Genomic DNA, 16,076 nt, shown 5'->3' with positions numbered 1-16,076 from the left:
AATGGAATTATTGCTTTACCTAATTACCAGTTTTGTGTCTGGTCTTATGTATTGTAGTGCAGCGGTGTTCACACTGTGCGGTAATGAGGCAGTGACCCAAGTACAGTTCAACTTAAACGTTTTTATTTCCAAAACTCACAAATTAAAGCCAAAAGGTATCCTCCGGTTCGCAGCCGGGTTGTCAAAGAACAGTCCATTTTCAAACCCGTTGCCATGGGTAACTACACCGTCGTATCGCTCTGAGGAGCGTCAGAAGCTTTGCCTTCTTGGGCTCTGTGTTCAGGTCACACAGACCAGTATTACAAAGCCTCCTGCTCTCCAGCTTGCAAGCACAAAACTGACACACCCAAACCTTTGCTGCAGGTTTTTAAATCAAAACTGTGGACATGAGCCACATGCAAGATCCAGGCTGGAGGGAGTGGACCGCCCCACTGCCATCCTGTAGTCCACTCCAAGAATAAAAGCCCATGTTGGGTTTTACTAAATCTCTCTTGGTCAAATAGCTTGCCCAAGTTCAAACTTACTTTTATTCTACACTGCAACCACAGCTATGTCTGTGATTGTAATACACTCCAGCGGGGTCAATAAGTTTCTATGCGCATTCTGGGGGATACATACCGTCCCTCACATATAATTCCCCTCACTGCCTCACAGTATACATAAGATCCAGCCCGCCCGTGTTCCTCTGCTTACTGTCACTGAATGGAAACATTGATTCCTGAGGCTGAACTGATGAGCAAGCAAATCTCTAATAAAACACAGCAAGCAAATCTCTAATAATATACAACAAAAAGATAGACGCAACCGATGCTCCGTGCTGGAAAAAGTCCGCATCCCTTAGAGCTGTGGATTCTGCTCTACGTCCATTGGTCCAATAGAGTCTTTATTCAGTGGCCTGCTCCTCACAGCATTAATCATTTTTTATTGATAGATTTTGGATTTTAAATAGCAATTCCTTCTTACCCTCTTTAAAGACCCCGTACACAATAGATATCTGTGAGATGACCAAGCCTTCTTCTTGTAGCTATCTCTCCGGACTCCCCCATATACAAAACGCTCAGCTCGGCCTGGGCTCTCGTGTCTTCTCTATTTGACAGCTGCTGCCAGTCTCCTCTGGCAGAGGCTTAGCTCCCTGCAGAACGAAAGGATCACCCATTGAAATTTCAACAGTTGATCCTTTTGTTTTGTGGGGAGCTAAGCTGCTGTCATAGGAGTCCGACAGCCCTCACAAACACAAGACTGACGGCCAATTCTGCCAATGTTTATGGTGGCCTTTTCTGTCTCTAGTCCATCCTGATTAAACCACAAAGGGTTGGATGCCACTGTAGCTAATTTCCGCAGTGTGAATGATTGGGTCTATGTATGAATGGATGTGAGATAGCATGTTTCCTTCAATTACAGCAAACACTGATAATGGTGAGGAACAGGGCATAACCTGAAGCCTGTGGGCCCCAATACAAGATCTGCAACAGGGACTTAACTATAACAGGTCTTTAAATAGCACTGGTCTTTTCATATGGAACAAAGGGAACTTTTGGGCTCCAGGGCCCGGGTGTGACTGCAACACCTGCACCCACTATAGTTACGCCCCTGGTGAGGAATTGTAACAAAAGTCAGGAAGAAAAGTCTCAGAATCTTTCGTAATATTAGGAAGTTTTAGTTGCTTAAAACTTGAAAGTTCTTGGCCAAACTTCCATGTTTATGGTAGAGTCAGGAGAAATGGCAGATCGATGTAGGTATTTCTTGTCTATGGTTTAGTGTGGGTCAGACCATACAAACATATGTCTATCCTCATTACCTTCTCACTCAAGGCATGGTTCTTGATTGTCAGGTCATCCCGTTCAGCACGGGTTAGTGCCAGTAAGTCTTTCGTACGGAACAATTCATCTTGTAGAGATCTGTTTTCCTCCGTCAAGCTGACATCAGCGTATGTGTCTAAGTAGCCTAGGAAATGAGAAAACATTTAGAAGTGAAGGAGACCATTATAGAAGCACAGCGATAACCAATTTTAATAACTGTAGAGAGAAAATATCTTAGTTTCTTATCTTAGCTAGGTCATGTCATGCATGATTGTAAATGATCTTACCTGTCACATGACAATATAGACCTGAAATCTTTGCAAAGAAATGTAAAAAAAAAATATTTCCAGGTGAGGGAACATACAGTACAGACCAAAAGTTTGGACATATCTTCTCATTTAAAGATTTTTCTGTATTTTCATGACTATGAAAATTGTACATTCACACTGAAGGCATCAAAACTATGAATTAACACATGTGGAATTATATACTTAACAAAAAAGTGTGAAACAACTGAAAATATGTCTTATATTCTAGGTTCTTCAAAGTAGCCACCTTTTGCTTTGATGACTGCTTTGCACACTCTTGGCATTCTCTTGATGAGCTTCAAGAGGTAGTCACCGGAAATGGTTTTCACTTCACAGGTGTGCCCTGTCAGGTTTAATAAGTGGGATTTCTTGCCTTATAAATGGGGTTGGGACCATCAGTTGTGTTGTGCAGAAGTCTGGTGGATACACAGCTGATAGTCCTACTGAATAGACTGTTAGAATTTGTATTATGGCAAGAAAAAAGCAGCTAAGTAAAGAAAAATGAGTGGCCATCATTACTTTAAGAAATGAAGGTCAGTCAGTGCGAAAAATTGGGAAAACTTTGAAAGTGTCCCCAAGTGCAGTTGCAAAAACCATCAAGCGCTACAAAGAAACTGGCTCACATGAGGACTGCTCCAGGAAAGGAAGACCAAGAGTCACCTCTGCTTCTGAGGATAAGTTTATCCGAGTCACCAGCCTCAGAAATCGCAGGTTAACAGCAGCTCAGATTAGAGACCAGGTCAATGCCACACAGAGTTCTAGCAGCAGACACATCTCTACAACAACTGTTAAGAGGAGACTTTGTGCAGCAGGCCTTCATGGTAAAATAGCTGCTAGGAAACCACGGCTAAGGACAGGCAACAAGCAGAAGAGACTTGTTTTGGCTAAAGAACACAAGGAATGGACATTACACCAGTGGAAATCTGTGCTTCGGTCTGATGAGTCCAAATTTGAGATATTTAGTTCCAACCACCGTGTCTTTGTGCGACGCAGAAAAGGTGAACGGATGGGACTCTACATGCCTGGTTCCCGCCGTGAAGCATGGAGGAGGAGGTGTGATGGTGTGGGGGTGCTTTGCTGGTGACACTGTTGGGGAGTTATTCAAAATTGAAGGCATACTGAACCAGCATGGCTACCACAGCATCTTGCAGCGGCATGCTATTCCATCCGGTTTGCGTTTAGTTGGACCATCATTTATTTTTCAACAGGATAATGACCCCAAACACACCTCCAGGCTGTGTAAGGGCTATTTGACCAAGAAGGAGAGTGATGGGGTGCTACGCCAGATGACCTGGCCTCCACAGTCACCAGACCTGAACCCAATCGAGATGGTTTGGGGTGAGCTGGACCGCAGAGTGAAGGCAAAAGGGCCAACAAGTGCTCAGCATCTCTGGGAACTCCTTCAAGATTGTTGGAAGACCATTTCCGGTGACTACCTCTTGAAGCTCATCAAGAGAATGCCAAGAGTGTGAAAAGCAGTCATCAAAGCAAAAGGTGGCTACTTTGAAGAACTAGAATATAAGACATATTTTCAGTTGTTTCACACTTTTTTTGTTAAGTATATAATTCCACATGTGTTAATTCATAGTTTTGATGCCTTCAGTGTGAATGTACAATTTTCATAGTCATGAAAATACAGAAAAATCTTTAAGTGAGAAGGTGTGTCAAAACTTTTGGTCTGTACTGTATGTCATGTAAATATCACACATAAGTTCATATAGAAACTAGATACAAACTAACAAAAGGAGCATTATTCATGTTACTTATCCGCTGGTTCCCCACTGGTCTGGGTTTACTGGCTCCAGTGATGATCTGCAGTCAATCATTGGCTGTAGTGGTGACGCGTTGACACTACAGAGGTCACTTGTGTGGCCAATGATTGGCTGTCGTGGTCAGATATCGTGTCAACGCGTCACTGTTGGAGCTAGGTGAACAGAACCAAGTGGGGAACAGAGAAGCGAGGGGATAGGAGAAGCAGGGGGTTGGAAAGGTTAGTAGTACTCATTTTTGGCCACTGTTTAAAAAAATCATGGAGTTGGACAGCCTCTTTAAAGAGGATCTGTCAGCAATCCTAACATCTTAGTTTTAGTAAATATGTGTATTTTCCAACGAAATAATGATTCTGGACCCTCTTTTCTTAGAATTCGGTGTTGCGACGCTCCTCCTAGAAATGTATAAATGTCCAATCATTGCAGACATTGACAAACTTTGAAGTGACACATCACTTTGACAATGAGAAAAGTAACACCCAGTTCTCAGTTTATCCAGTACATATTTTGGAGGAATAATAGAGGAATGGCTCAACGTAGAGTTCCAAGAAAAGATTCTCCAGAAATTAAACTTCATGAGTTATACAAGTGTAAGACATGTCAGGAGTGAGGAGAGGTTCTCTTAAAAGTGTCCCTAAAACCTCCAGGGATTGAATACACAGTCTAAATTCAGATGACAGGATAAACTTACTTTGGCTTGTGTCTTCATTCAGATTTTGGGTGATAATTTCTCGGATACGAGCAGGCACTGGAGTGAGTGTGTCCCTCTCGCCCTCAACACTGCGAACACTCAATATTCTGTCTTCAGCTGCATTTTCTGGATTGAGGACTGTATGCTCCAGGCGCTGAAGTAATATACACAATGGGTTAAGTAGAACGTAGGTGAAGCCTACCTTATTCAGACAGCTGAATGATTAGGAGTCCACTGGGCCAAATCAAGTTGAACGAGACTCATTGGCAAAGAATCCTTGAAATACATACAGTGCTCAGCCCAACAGACTGGTCAGGAAACCTCTAGTTTCCATCCAGAATCAACATTGTCTATGGGATGCCATACCTAAAAATACTTCCACAAAAGTGGGTCATCGATTGCAAACATGATTTACTATTTTGCGCAACCAAAAAAGTAATTTTCCTAATAAATTAATTCAAGATCATGTTGCAAAATAAAGTACACCTTAATGAAAGTCTTAGGAGCAAAGCTAAATTTTATACTTCAAAACATTAATAAACAAGAATTCAACCACAGGTAAGTCTAATTATTCATTAAAAAAGGTGTCCAGCAGACAGTTGACTATAAGGCTATGTGCCCACGATGCAGAAATAAAGCAGAAATTTCCTGAGCATTTCTGCATCTCCCTGGCAGAAAAAACGCATCCGGATTTTACAATGCTTTTTTTCTGCCAGGGAGAAGCGTTTTTCAAGCGTTTTTGCATGCATTTCTTCATGCGTTTTTTCAAGCACTTTTCCAAGCGATTTTGAGCATCACTTGGAAAAGGGCTTGACAAGTTGGTCACACAATATAAATCCATGCAACCGGCATGGATTTATAGTGTGTGACTAACTTATGCTGCTTTAAATGCAGCATCAATAGTAAAAAAAAAAGAATTAAATGTAAAAAACTAAAAAAACACATTATACTTACCTCTCCGGTGGCCCCTGGCGTCCTCTGTCATCGGCGTCCCGCGGTGTTCAGAAAGGACCTGCGCTGACGTAATTTAGTCAGCTGACAGGTCACGCGACCGCCGACGTCAGCGGTTGTTCGACCATCACATGACTAAATGACATCACCGCAGGTACTTTCAGAACACTGCGGGACGCCGATGACAGAGGAAGCCACCGCAGAGGAGACAGGGGGCCACCGGAGAGGTAAGTATAATGTTTTTTTTATTTTTTACGTTTTAATTCTTTTTTTACTAATGGTACTCGGGTCTGGAGGAGAGTCTCTTCTCCAGACCCGGGTACCATCCGCGCATTGAACTGCATAACATCCGCATGTATACATGTATGCATGCGGATGTTATGCGGTTCAATGCAAGTCAATGGCGGCAATTTCGCCGCGATTACGCACAAGAAATGGTTGTGCTGCGGATTTTTCCGCAATGATAATCCGAAGCGGAAATTTCCGCAGCATGTGCATAGCACATGCGAATTATCATTGGGAACCATGGCAGACAACTTAACATGCGTTTTTAATGCGTTTTCACGGCGGAAATGCATTAAATCCGCATCGTGGGCACACAGCCTTAAAGTGTGTTACTTAAAAAAGATAACCCCTTCCCATTTCATACTGTCAGTAATGGCAACACATGGAAAAGAAATGTCACAAGACCTAAGAAAGAACATATTTTCTTTACACAACAAAAGTGAAGGCTACATGAAGATCAGAAAAGCTTTACCTATCAGTCAGAATACTGCAGCAAAAGGGATACAAAAATTTCACAAAAATGGAACTGCAACCATCTCACAGAGAAGTTCAGACCGACCATGGAGGTTAACACATCAACAGGAGAGTCTTCTGATGAAAATGGTTGAAGAAAATAGACATATATATTCACTGCAGTTAGCTAAAGAAGTAGAAAGTCAAGCTGGGGTGAGTGTTTCACGTAACAAAATACGGCGTACACTGAAGAGGAATGTGTGTCATCCACGAAGGAAGCCTCTCCTAAAGCCAATGCAGAAAAAAAGTGAGCTTTCAATTTACCACATGGTATAAGTTATCAATTGCAGCCAATTTTGCACTTCAAAAGTCAAATGCTGCTCCTTCTCTTCCGAGCCCTACCGTGCACCCAAACACTAGTTTTTCACCCCGTATGGGGTATCGGCGTACTCAGGAGAAATTGCTCAAAAAATTTTGGAGCCCAATTTTTCCTGTAAGGCTATTTGCCCACGATGCAGAAATGCTCCGAATTTTTCCTGAGCGTTTCTGCATCTCCCTGGCAGAAAAAACGTATGTGGATTGTATATACGGATTGTACATGCGGATTGTACATGCGTTTTTCCTACCAGGGACATGCGGATGTGAAGAGTTCTTCACATGCATTTCCGCATGCGGGTTGTCAAGCGCTTTCCAAGCCATTTTAGCATCACTTGGAAAGTGCTTGTCAACTTGGTCACACTATATAAATCCATGCAACCGGTATGGATTTATATAGTGTGACCGTAAAAGAATGGTAAAAAATAAATATATACTTACCTTCTGATGGCCTGCCGACGTCAGCGGTCGCGTGACCCGTCATATGACTAAATGACGTCACGGCAGGTCCTTTTCAGACCATCGCGAGCTGCCGGCAAGCCAGGACGCATCAGATCTAGACACCGGGGGCCATCAGAAGGTAAGTATAATATTTCTTTTTTATTTTATTCTTTTTTTACAGGTTCTATGGTACCCGGGTCCAGAGGAGAGTCTCCTGTTCTCCACACCCGGGTACCATCCGCACATTGAAACGTTTGGATTCTGCATGTACAGATGCAGTGATGCGGATTACATGCGTTCCAATGCAAGTCAATGGCGGCGAAAGCGCCGCGCTTCCGCAAAATAATTGTTAGAGCTGTGGATTTTTATGCAATGATAATCCGCAGCGGAAATTTCCGCAGCATGTGCACAGCACATGCGGATTATCATTGGGGAACATGGCAGACCTTCTACCAAGCGTTTTTTAAGCGTTTCTGCAGTGGAATTGCCGCTGCGGAAACGCTTAAAAAACGCGTAGTGGGCACACAGCCTAAAAAAAATTACTATAATTAATATTGTGCCAAATTAATTTCACGTGAACTATCACATGATCTATCACAGGGGATCATGTGACATGTGATACATCAGGTGTGTGCGTGTGTGTGTGTGGGGCGGGGGGGGGGCCCCGCGCCTTCTAAACTGCCCGGGGCCCTTGCTACTCTTAATCCACCCCTGCGCGTGGCATAGCGCTATCCTTCGCCATTTTACTGAAGACACATTTACAGTGTGTCTTCAGCAAAATGGCGCCGGACAGCGAGGTGCTCCGGCGCCGCTCTCCTCCATCGGCCTCCGGCAGGACAGGACGCTGCAGCGCTGGAGTACAGAGAAGAAAGGTGAGTATAACTGTTTATTTTTTTTTGTATGTGTGTACAGTGTGAATGGGATGAGGGGGCCACACATATCAGGATTGTGGGGTGAGGGGACCTTGCATGTACCAGGATTGTGGGGTGAAGGGACCATGCATATACCAGGATTGTGGGGTGAGGGGTACCACGCATACCAGGATTGGGGGGTGAGGGGTACCACGCATACCAGGATTGGGGGTTGAGGGGTACCACGCATACCAGGATTGGGGGTTGAGGGGAGCCAGGAATTCCGGGATTGGGGATGAGGGGAGCCAGGCATACCGGGATTGGGGGTTGAGGGGAGCCACGCATACCGGGATTGGGGGTTGAGGGGAGCCACGCATACCGGGATTGGGGATGAGGGGAGCCACGCATACCGGGATTGGGGATGAGGGGAGCCACGCATACCGGGATTGGCGATGAGGGGAGCCACGCATACCGGGATTGGCGATGAGGGGAGCCACGCATACCGGGATTGGGGATGAGGGGAGCCACGCATACCGGGATTGGGGATGAGGGGAGCCACGCATACCGGGATTGGGGATGAGGGGTGCCACGCATACCAGGAATGGGGATGAGGGGAGCCAAGCATACCGGGATTGGGGATGAGGGGAGCCACGCATACCGGGATTGGGAATGAGGGGAGCCACGCATACTGGGATTGGGAATGAGGGGAGCCATGCATACAGGGATTGGGGATGAGGGGTGCCACGCATACATGGATTGAGGATGAGGGGTGCCACGCATACCAGGATTGGGGGTTGAGGGGAGCCACGCATACCGGGATTGGGGATGAGGGGAGCCACGCATACCGGGATTGGGGATGAGGGGAGCCACGCATACCGGGATTGGGGATGAGGGGAGCCACGCATACCGGGATTGGGGATGAGGGGTGCCACGCATACCAGGAATGGGGATGAGGGGAGCCAAGCATACCGGGATTGGGGATGAGGGGAGCCACGCATACCGGGATTGGGAATGAGGGGAGCCATGCATACTGGGAATGGGAATGAGGGGAGCCATGCATACAGGGATTGGGGATGAGGGGTGCCACGCATACATGGATTGAGGATGAGGGGTGCCACGCATACCAGGATTGGGGGGTGAGGGGTACCACACATACCAGGGTTGGGGGGTGAGGGGTACCATGCATATCGGGATTGGTGGGTGAGGGAGCCATGCATACCAGGATTGGGGATGAGGGGTGCCATGCATACCGGGATTGGGGATGAGGGGTGCCATGCATACCGGGATTGGGGATGAGGGGTGTCATGCATACCGGGATTGGGGATGAGGGGTGCCATGCATACCGGGATTGGGGATGAGGGGTGCCATGCATACCAGGATTGGGGATGAGGGGTGCCATGCATACCGGGATTCGGATGAGGGGCCATGCATACCAGTATGGGGATGAGGGATGGGGTACCATACATACCAGGATAGGGATGAGGGATGGGGTACCATGCATACCAGGATAGGGATGAGGGGTGCATGCATACCAGGATTGGGGATGAGGGGTGCCACGCATACCAGGATTGGGGATGAGGGGTGCCTCGCATACCAGGATTGGAGTTGAGGGGTGCCACGCATACCTGGATAGGGGATTAGGGGTGCCATGCATACCGGGATAGGGGATGAGGGGTGCCATGCATACCGAGATTGGGGAAGAGGGGTGCCATGCATACCGGGATTGGGGATGAGGGGGTGCCATGCATACCAGAATAGGGATGAGGGGTGCCATGCATACCAGGATAGGATGGTGGGGACAGGATGGGGGCAGCACAAATACCAGGAGGGGGGCAGCACATACCACACATACCAGCATGGGAGACCATATACCAATAAAAATGCTCGCCACCCAGGCGTAGAATGGGTTCAATAGCTAGTATATATATACAGTACAGACCAAAAGTTTGGACACACCTTCTCATTTAAAGATTTTTCTGTATTTTCATGACTATGAAAATTGTACATTCACACTGAAGGCATCAAAACTATGAATTAACACATGCGGAATTATATACTTAACGAAAAAGTGTGAAACAACTGAAAATATGTCTTATATTCTAGGTTCTTCAAAGTAGCCACCTTTTGTGTTGATGACTGCTTTGCACAATCTTGGCATTCTCTTGATGAGCTTCAAGAGGTAGTCACCGGAAATGGTTTTCACTTCACAGGTGTGCCCTGTCAGGTTTAATAAGTGGGATTTCTTGCCTTATAAATGGGGTTGGAACCATCAGTTGTGTTGTGCAGAAGTCTGGTGGATACACAACTGATAGTCCTACTGAATAGACTGTTAGAACTTGTATTATGGCAAGAAAAAAGCAGCTAAGTAAAGAAAAACGAGTGGCCATCATTACTTTAAGAAATGAAGGTCAGTCAGTGCGAAAAATTGGGAAAACTTTGAAAGTGTCCCCAAGTGCAGTTGCAAAAACCATCAAGCGCTACAAAGAAACTGGCTCACATGAGGACCGCCCCAGGAAAGGAAGACCAAGAGTCTCCTCTGCTTCTGAGGATAAGTTTATCCGAGTCACCAGCCTCAGAAATCGCAGGTTAACAGCAGCTCAGATTAGAGACCAGGTCAATGCCACACAGAGTTCTAGCAGCAGACACATCTCTTCAACAACTGTTAAGAGGAGACTTTGTGCAGCAGGCCTTCATGGTAAAATAGCTGCTAGGAAACCACTGCTAAGGACAGGCAACAAGCAGAAGACACTTGTTTGGGCTAAAGTACACAAGGAATGGACATCAGACCAGTGGAAATCTGTGCTTTGGCCTGATGAGTCCAAATTTGAGATCTTTGGTTCCAACCACCGTGTCTTTGTGCGACGCAGAAAATGTGAATGGATGGACTCTACATGCCTGTTTCCCACCATGAAGCATGGAGAAGGAGGTGTGATGGTGTGGGGGTGCTTTGCTGGTGACACTGTTGGGGATTTATTCAAAATTGAAGGCATACTGAACCAGCATGGCTACCATAGCATCTTGCAGCGGCATGCTATTCCATCCGGTTTGCGTTTAGTTGGACCATCATTTATTTTTCAACAGGACAATGACCCCAAACACACCTCCAGGCTGTGTAAGGGCTATTTGACCAAGAAGGAGAGTGATGGGGTGCTACGCCAGATGACCTGGCCTCCACAGTCACCAGACCTGAACTCAATCGAGATGGTTTGGGGTGAGCTGGACCGCAGATTGAAGGCAAAAGGGCCAACAAGTGCTAAGCATCTCTGGGAACTCCTTCAAGATTATTGGAAGACCATTTCCGGTGACTACCTCTTGAAGCTCATCAAGAGAATGCCAAGAGTGTGCAAAGCAGTCATCAAAGCAAAAGGTGGCTACTTTGAAGAACCTAGAATATAAGACATATTTTCAGTTGCTTCACACTTTTTTGTTAAGTATATAATTCCACATGTGTTAATTCATAGTTTTGATGCCTTCAGTGTGAAAATACAGAAAAATCTTTAAATGAGAAGGTGTGTCCAAACTTTTGGTCTGTACTGTATCTATATACAAGTGCTTCTCACTAAATTAGAATATCATTAAAAAGTAAATTTATTTCAGTTCTTCAATAAAAAAGTGAAACTCATATATTATATAGAGTCATTACAAACAGAGTGATCTATTTGAAGTGTTTATTTCTGTTAATGTTGATGATTGTGGCTTACAGCCAATGAAAACACAAAAGTCATTATCTCAGTAAATTAGAATAATTAACAAAAAACACCTGCAAAGGCTTCCAATACATTTAAAAAGATCCCTTAGTCTGTTTCAGTAGGCTCCACAATCATGGGGAAGACAGCTGACTTGACAGATGTCCAGAAGGCAGTCATTGACACACTCTACAAGGAGGGTAAGCCAGAAAAGGTCACGGCTAAAGAAACTGGTTGATCACAGAGTGCTGTATCCAAGCATAGTAATGGAAAGTTGAATGGAAGGAAAAAGTGTGGTAGGAAAAGGTGCACAAGCAACCGGGATAACCGCAGCCTTGAAAGGATTGTTGAGAAAACAAAAAATTTGGGAGAGATTCACAAGGAGTGGACTGCTGCTGGAGTCACTGCTTCAAGAGCAACCACACACAGACGTATCCAGGACATGGGCTACAAGTGTCGCATTCCTTGTGTCAAGCCCCTCATGACCAATAGACAACGCCAGAAGCGTCTTACCTGGGCCAAGGAGAAAAAGACCTGGACTGTTGCTCAGTGGTCCAAGTTGTTTTCAGATGAAAGTAAATTTTGCATTTCATTTGGAAATCAAGGTCCCAGAGTCTGGAGGAAGAGTGGAGAGGCCACAATCCAAGCTGCTTGAGGTCTAGTGTGAAGTTTCCACAATCAGTGATGGTTTGGGGAGCCATGTCATCTGCTGGTGTAGGTCCACTGTGTTTTATCAAGACCAAAGTCAGCGCAGCCGTCTACCAGGAAACTTTAGAGCACTTCATGCTTCCCTCTGCCGACAAGCTTTTTGGAGATGGAAATTTCATTCTCCAGCAGGACTTGGCACCTGTCCACACTGCCAAAAGTACCAATACCTGGCTTAAAGACAACAGCATCACTGTGCTTGATGGGCCAGCAAACTCGCCTGACCTTACCCCATAGAGAATCTATAGGATATTGTCAAGAGGAAGATGAGACACCAGACACAACAATGCAGACGAGCTGAAGGCTGCTATCAAAGCAACCTGGGCTTCCATAACACCTCAGCAGTGCCACAGGCTGATCGTCTCCATGCCACGCCACATTGATGTAGTAATTGATGCAAAAGGAGCCCGACCAAGTATTGAGTGCATTTACTGAACATACATTTCAGTAGGTCAACATTTCGGATTTTAAAAACATATTTCAAGCTGGTGTTATAAAGTATTCTAATTTACTGAGATAATGACTTTGGTGTTTTCATTGGCCGTAAGCCATAATCATCAACATTAACAGATATAAACACCTGAAATAGATCACTCTGTTTGTAATGACTCTATACAATATATGAGTTTCACTTTTTGTATTGAAGAACTGAAATAAATTAACTTTTTGATGATATTCTAATTTAGTGAGAAGCACCTGTATATAATGTTTTTTTATATATATATAGTTGGGCATGCAGAAACATGTGCTGATCATTTTCTACTACAACCATTTAGCATCTGTAATCCATATGTTCCTACATTTACATTATACACTACTTTCTGCAGAAGATGGGCAGGAGTCAGTGGAAGAACGTTCTCAGTTTACAGCTCAGATCAATGGAAAGTTAACTAGCTCCAGAGAAATGTTTTAAGATCAGATAATATCTCCAATCTGAAAAATGCTTGTAACCAATTTGTCTTTCAATAATTTTTAATTGTATCAATAAATTAGACTTCAAACTTGTGCTGAGTACTGGACTACAATAACTAAAATAATGACTATGAAAAGCAGCTCAACTTCCTGGACTAGACAAGTGTCATTAATACGGTTGTCCGTATGGGAAGCCAGGAAAACCAGATGGGTTCTTAGATTATGTATCATTATACAATATGTCACCTTCTGTCTGCCCGGCAGGATCATAAGTGTTACTAAGATTGGAGAACGAATGATACGCATTTGCTACTAGATTCATTTTTCTTTATATAAAGTGCAAGATCAGAGAATCCTTTTTTAATTCTGGTACCAAAGTCTAGTAATGCTATGTGTAAGGACTCCATAGTGTTCACTAATATGTCCAGCTGCCAACAAGGGAGCAGCCACATGCAGGCTGTTAAAGAGATACATATGGCACCCAGACATTAGTTGAGGAACAATTATGTAGACAATAGTAGACCAAATATTTCAAAGACAATCAAATGTAGAGTTGGGGGTGGTGGGAGTTGTAAGGGCTCTGTGCACATCTGCTTCGAAGGCTCAATCTCAGATTCAGTTGTTTTGGCATGGCATAATGCACTCATCAGAAAAGGTGACTGACAAAGAGAACCACCGAATGTTCGGTCCAACGATCAACAAGATAATGATCAGAAAGGACAAAAAAAACTTTATTAAACAAATGGTTATAGTGGCACTACATGCACAGGAGTGCCCGCACTAAAATAAAGTAAATCAATAACAACCAATCAACCAATCAATAAGTGTTAACAACCAGGGTTGGGGGACCACAAAGAGGAAAATGTACATGGACGATACTTTAAATATATTATACAGTGTCAAATATATAGAAGATTACATATCACCGAGTGCAAACCGTATATCTCAAAGACAAGAATTTCATGTAACAAATATTAGTATGAATCAAAGTCTTATGCAATGTGGTATATAACGCTAGGACACCAGAAATGTCACCAGATTTAATTGATGCATCAATATATATCAATGGTAGTATCAAAGTGCCACCCCAATGGAGCAGATGACAGTATACAATGCCCTCACTGGGAAAAGGGGTAGGGGGAGGGGGAAATGTAAATCATGTGGATAATGTACGTGATTTCATAGTGATATAGGAGAGGGCAAGTAGGCAATGGGGAGGCAAAGAGTAGTCAAATTACCTGACAAGAGTGGTCCAGCAAATAGATAGTGCGGCGCAGCCCCGAAGCGCGTTTCAGACAGAAGTGGTGTGGCCAATCAGGAGGGAAAAAGATGACGCTGCCCGTACTGACAAACCAAAATCGGACGTTGCGTACTTGGGCCGGAAGTGGCAAGTTTAGAAAACACCGATGGCCAATGTGGAGAGACCAGGCAAGAGGATGATGCATGCGCTGCCAGGAGGGACCGGAAGTCGCGGGCACCTGTTTCATGTGACCGGCAACGACGGGGGCAGGTCATGAGACCCGGCGCACCAGACATGTAGATACACGGGGGCCAGAAACCAACCGGAGGGCAGGCAACACGTGCGTACATGTCTGGTCACAACTCATGGGCAATAAAAGGCATGCAGGCACAAGGGGTGTGGCAATGTATGGCAAGAAACAAAGATGTTTCCTTCAATTGCAACCAATCGTTCTGTCCCTGCAGCTGAACAACACCCACATAGCATGATGCTGCCACCACCAAGTTTCACTGTTGGGATTGTATTGGGCAGGTGATGAGCAGTGCCTGGTTTTCTCAACACATACCGCTTAGAATTATCACCAAAAAGTTCTATCTTCATCTCATCAGACCAGAGAATCTTATTTCTCATAGTCTGGGAGTGTTATGATCTGCTACAAGCACTAAGGAAAGAAAGGAGATCTGTTCCTACAATAGAACTAAGCTAGATCCCTACGATGTAATGGGGAACCTGATCCTGCGATCAGACCCGCTAAAGTCCTCGGCTAGTCTGTACGAAGACCTATAGATGCAAGGGAGGGATCCCTTCAAGAACTAGGGACTGGGATAAAGTTGGACACCTCCTAGCAGAAATTGTAGCAGTAAAAGACAAACACACAACATAGAACATAAAGGTCCGAAGACCTAGCTAAACTGACTGAGAAAGGTAACTAAGCACCAGGCTAGCTTAAGAGTAGAAATTACAATGAAGTCCAGCAAGGCCAGGAGGGCGGAGCAGGATTAAATAGGCAAAAAAGGTCATGTGACCAGCAAGATAGAAAAAACCTAACAGGAGAGTTCTAACAGGGAGTCCTTCATGTGTTTTTGAGCAAACTCTATGCGGGCTTTCATATGTCTTGCACTTCTACCATTTAAGGATTATGGAGGCCACTGTACTCTTAGGAACCTTGAGTAATGCAGAAATTCTTTTGTAACCTGGGCCAGATTTGTGCCTTGCCACAATTCTGTCTCTGAGCTCCTTGGGCAGTTCCTTTGAGCTCACGATTCTCATTTGGTCTGACACGCACTGTGAGCTGTGAGGTCTTGTATAGACAGGTGTGTGCCTTTCCAAATCAAGTCCTATCAACACAGCTGGACTCCAATGAAGGAGTAGAACCATCTGAAGGAGGATCACAAGGAAATGGACAGCATGTGACTTAAATATGAGTGTCTGAACAAAGGGTCTGAATACTTATGACCATGTGATATTTCAGTTTTTCTTTTTTAATAAATTTGCAAAACTTTCTGCATTTCTGGGTTTTTTTCAGTCAAGATGGGGCGCAGAGTGTACTTTAATGAGGAAAAAATTAACTTTTTAGAATTTACCAAATTGCAGCAATGGAACAAAGAGTG

At 44.6% G+C, this 16,076-nt stretch overlaps 1 protein-coding gene across 4 annotated transcripts in view; it reads right to left on the bottom strand.

Annotated features, from left to right (window-relative positions):
* Positions 1-16,076, bottom strand: part of CROCC2 (ciliary rootlet coiled-coil, rootletin family member 2) — a 149,901-nt gene that overhangs the window by 112,546 nt on the left and 21,279 nt on the right. For all 4 annotated transcript variants that reach the window (XM_073674531.1, XM_073674534.1, XM_073674532.1 and 1 more), the window contains exons 2-3: positions 4,568-4,721; positions 1,799-1,944 (exon numbers count right to left, since the gene is read on the bottom strand). In XM_073674531.1, coding sequence (XP_073530632.1) covers positions 1,799-1,944; positions 4,568-4,721 — 300 coding nt within the window. The remainder of the gene's footprint in view (positions 1-1,798; positions 1,945-4,567; positions 4,722-16,076) is intronic.

Source organism: Phyllobates terribilis, unplaced genomic scaffold (genome assembly GCF_046119375.1).
Source record: "Phyllobates terribilis strain yellow unplaced genomic scaffold, ASM4611937v1 Scaffold_3__8_contigs__length_932513732, whole genome shotgun sequence".
Lineage (NCBI taxonomy): Eukaryota > Metazoa > Chordata > Amphibia > Anura > Dendrobatidae > Phyllobates > Phyllobates terribilis.
The sequence above is the reverse complement of the archived record's forward strand: the minus strand, read 5'-3'. Positions and strand labels throughout refer to the sequence as shown.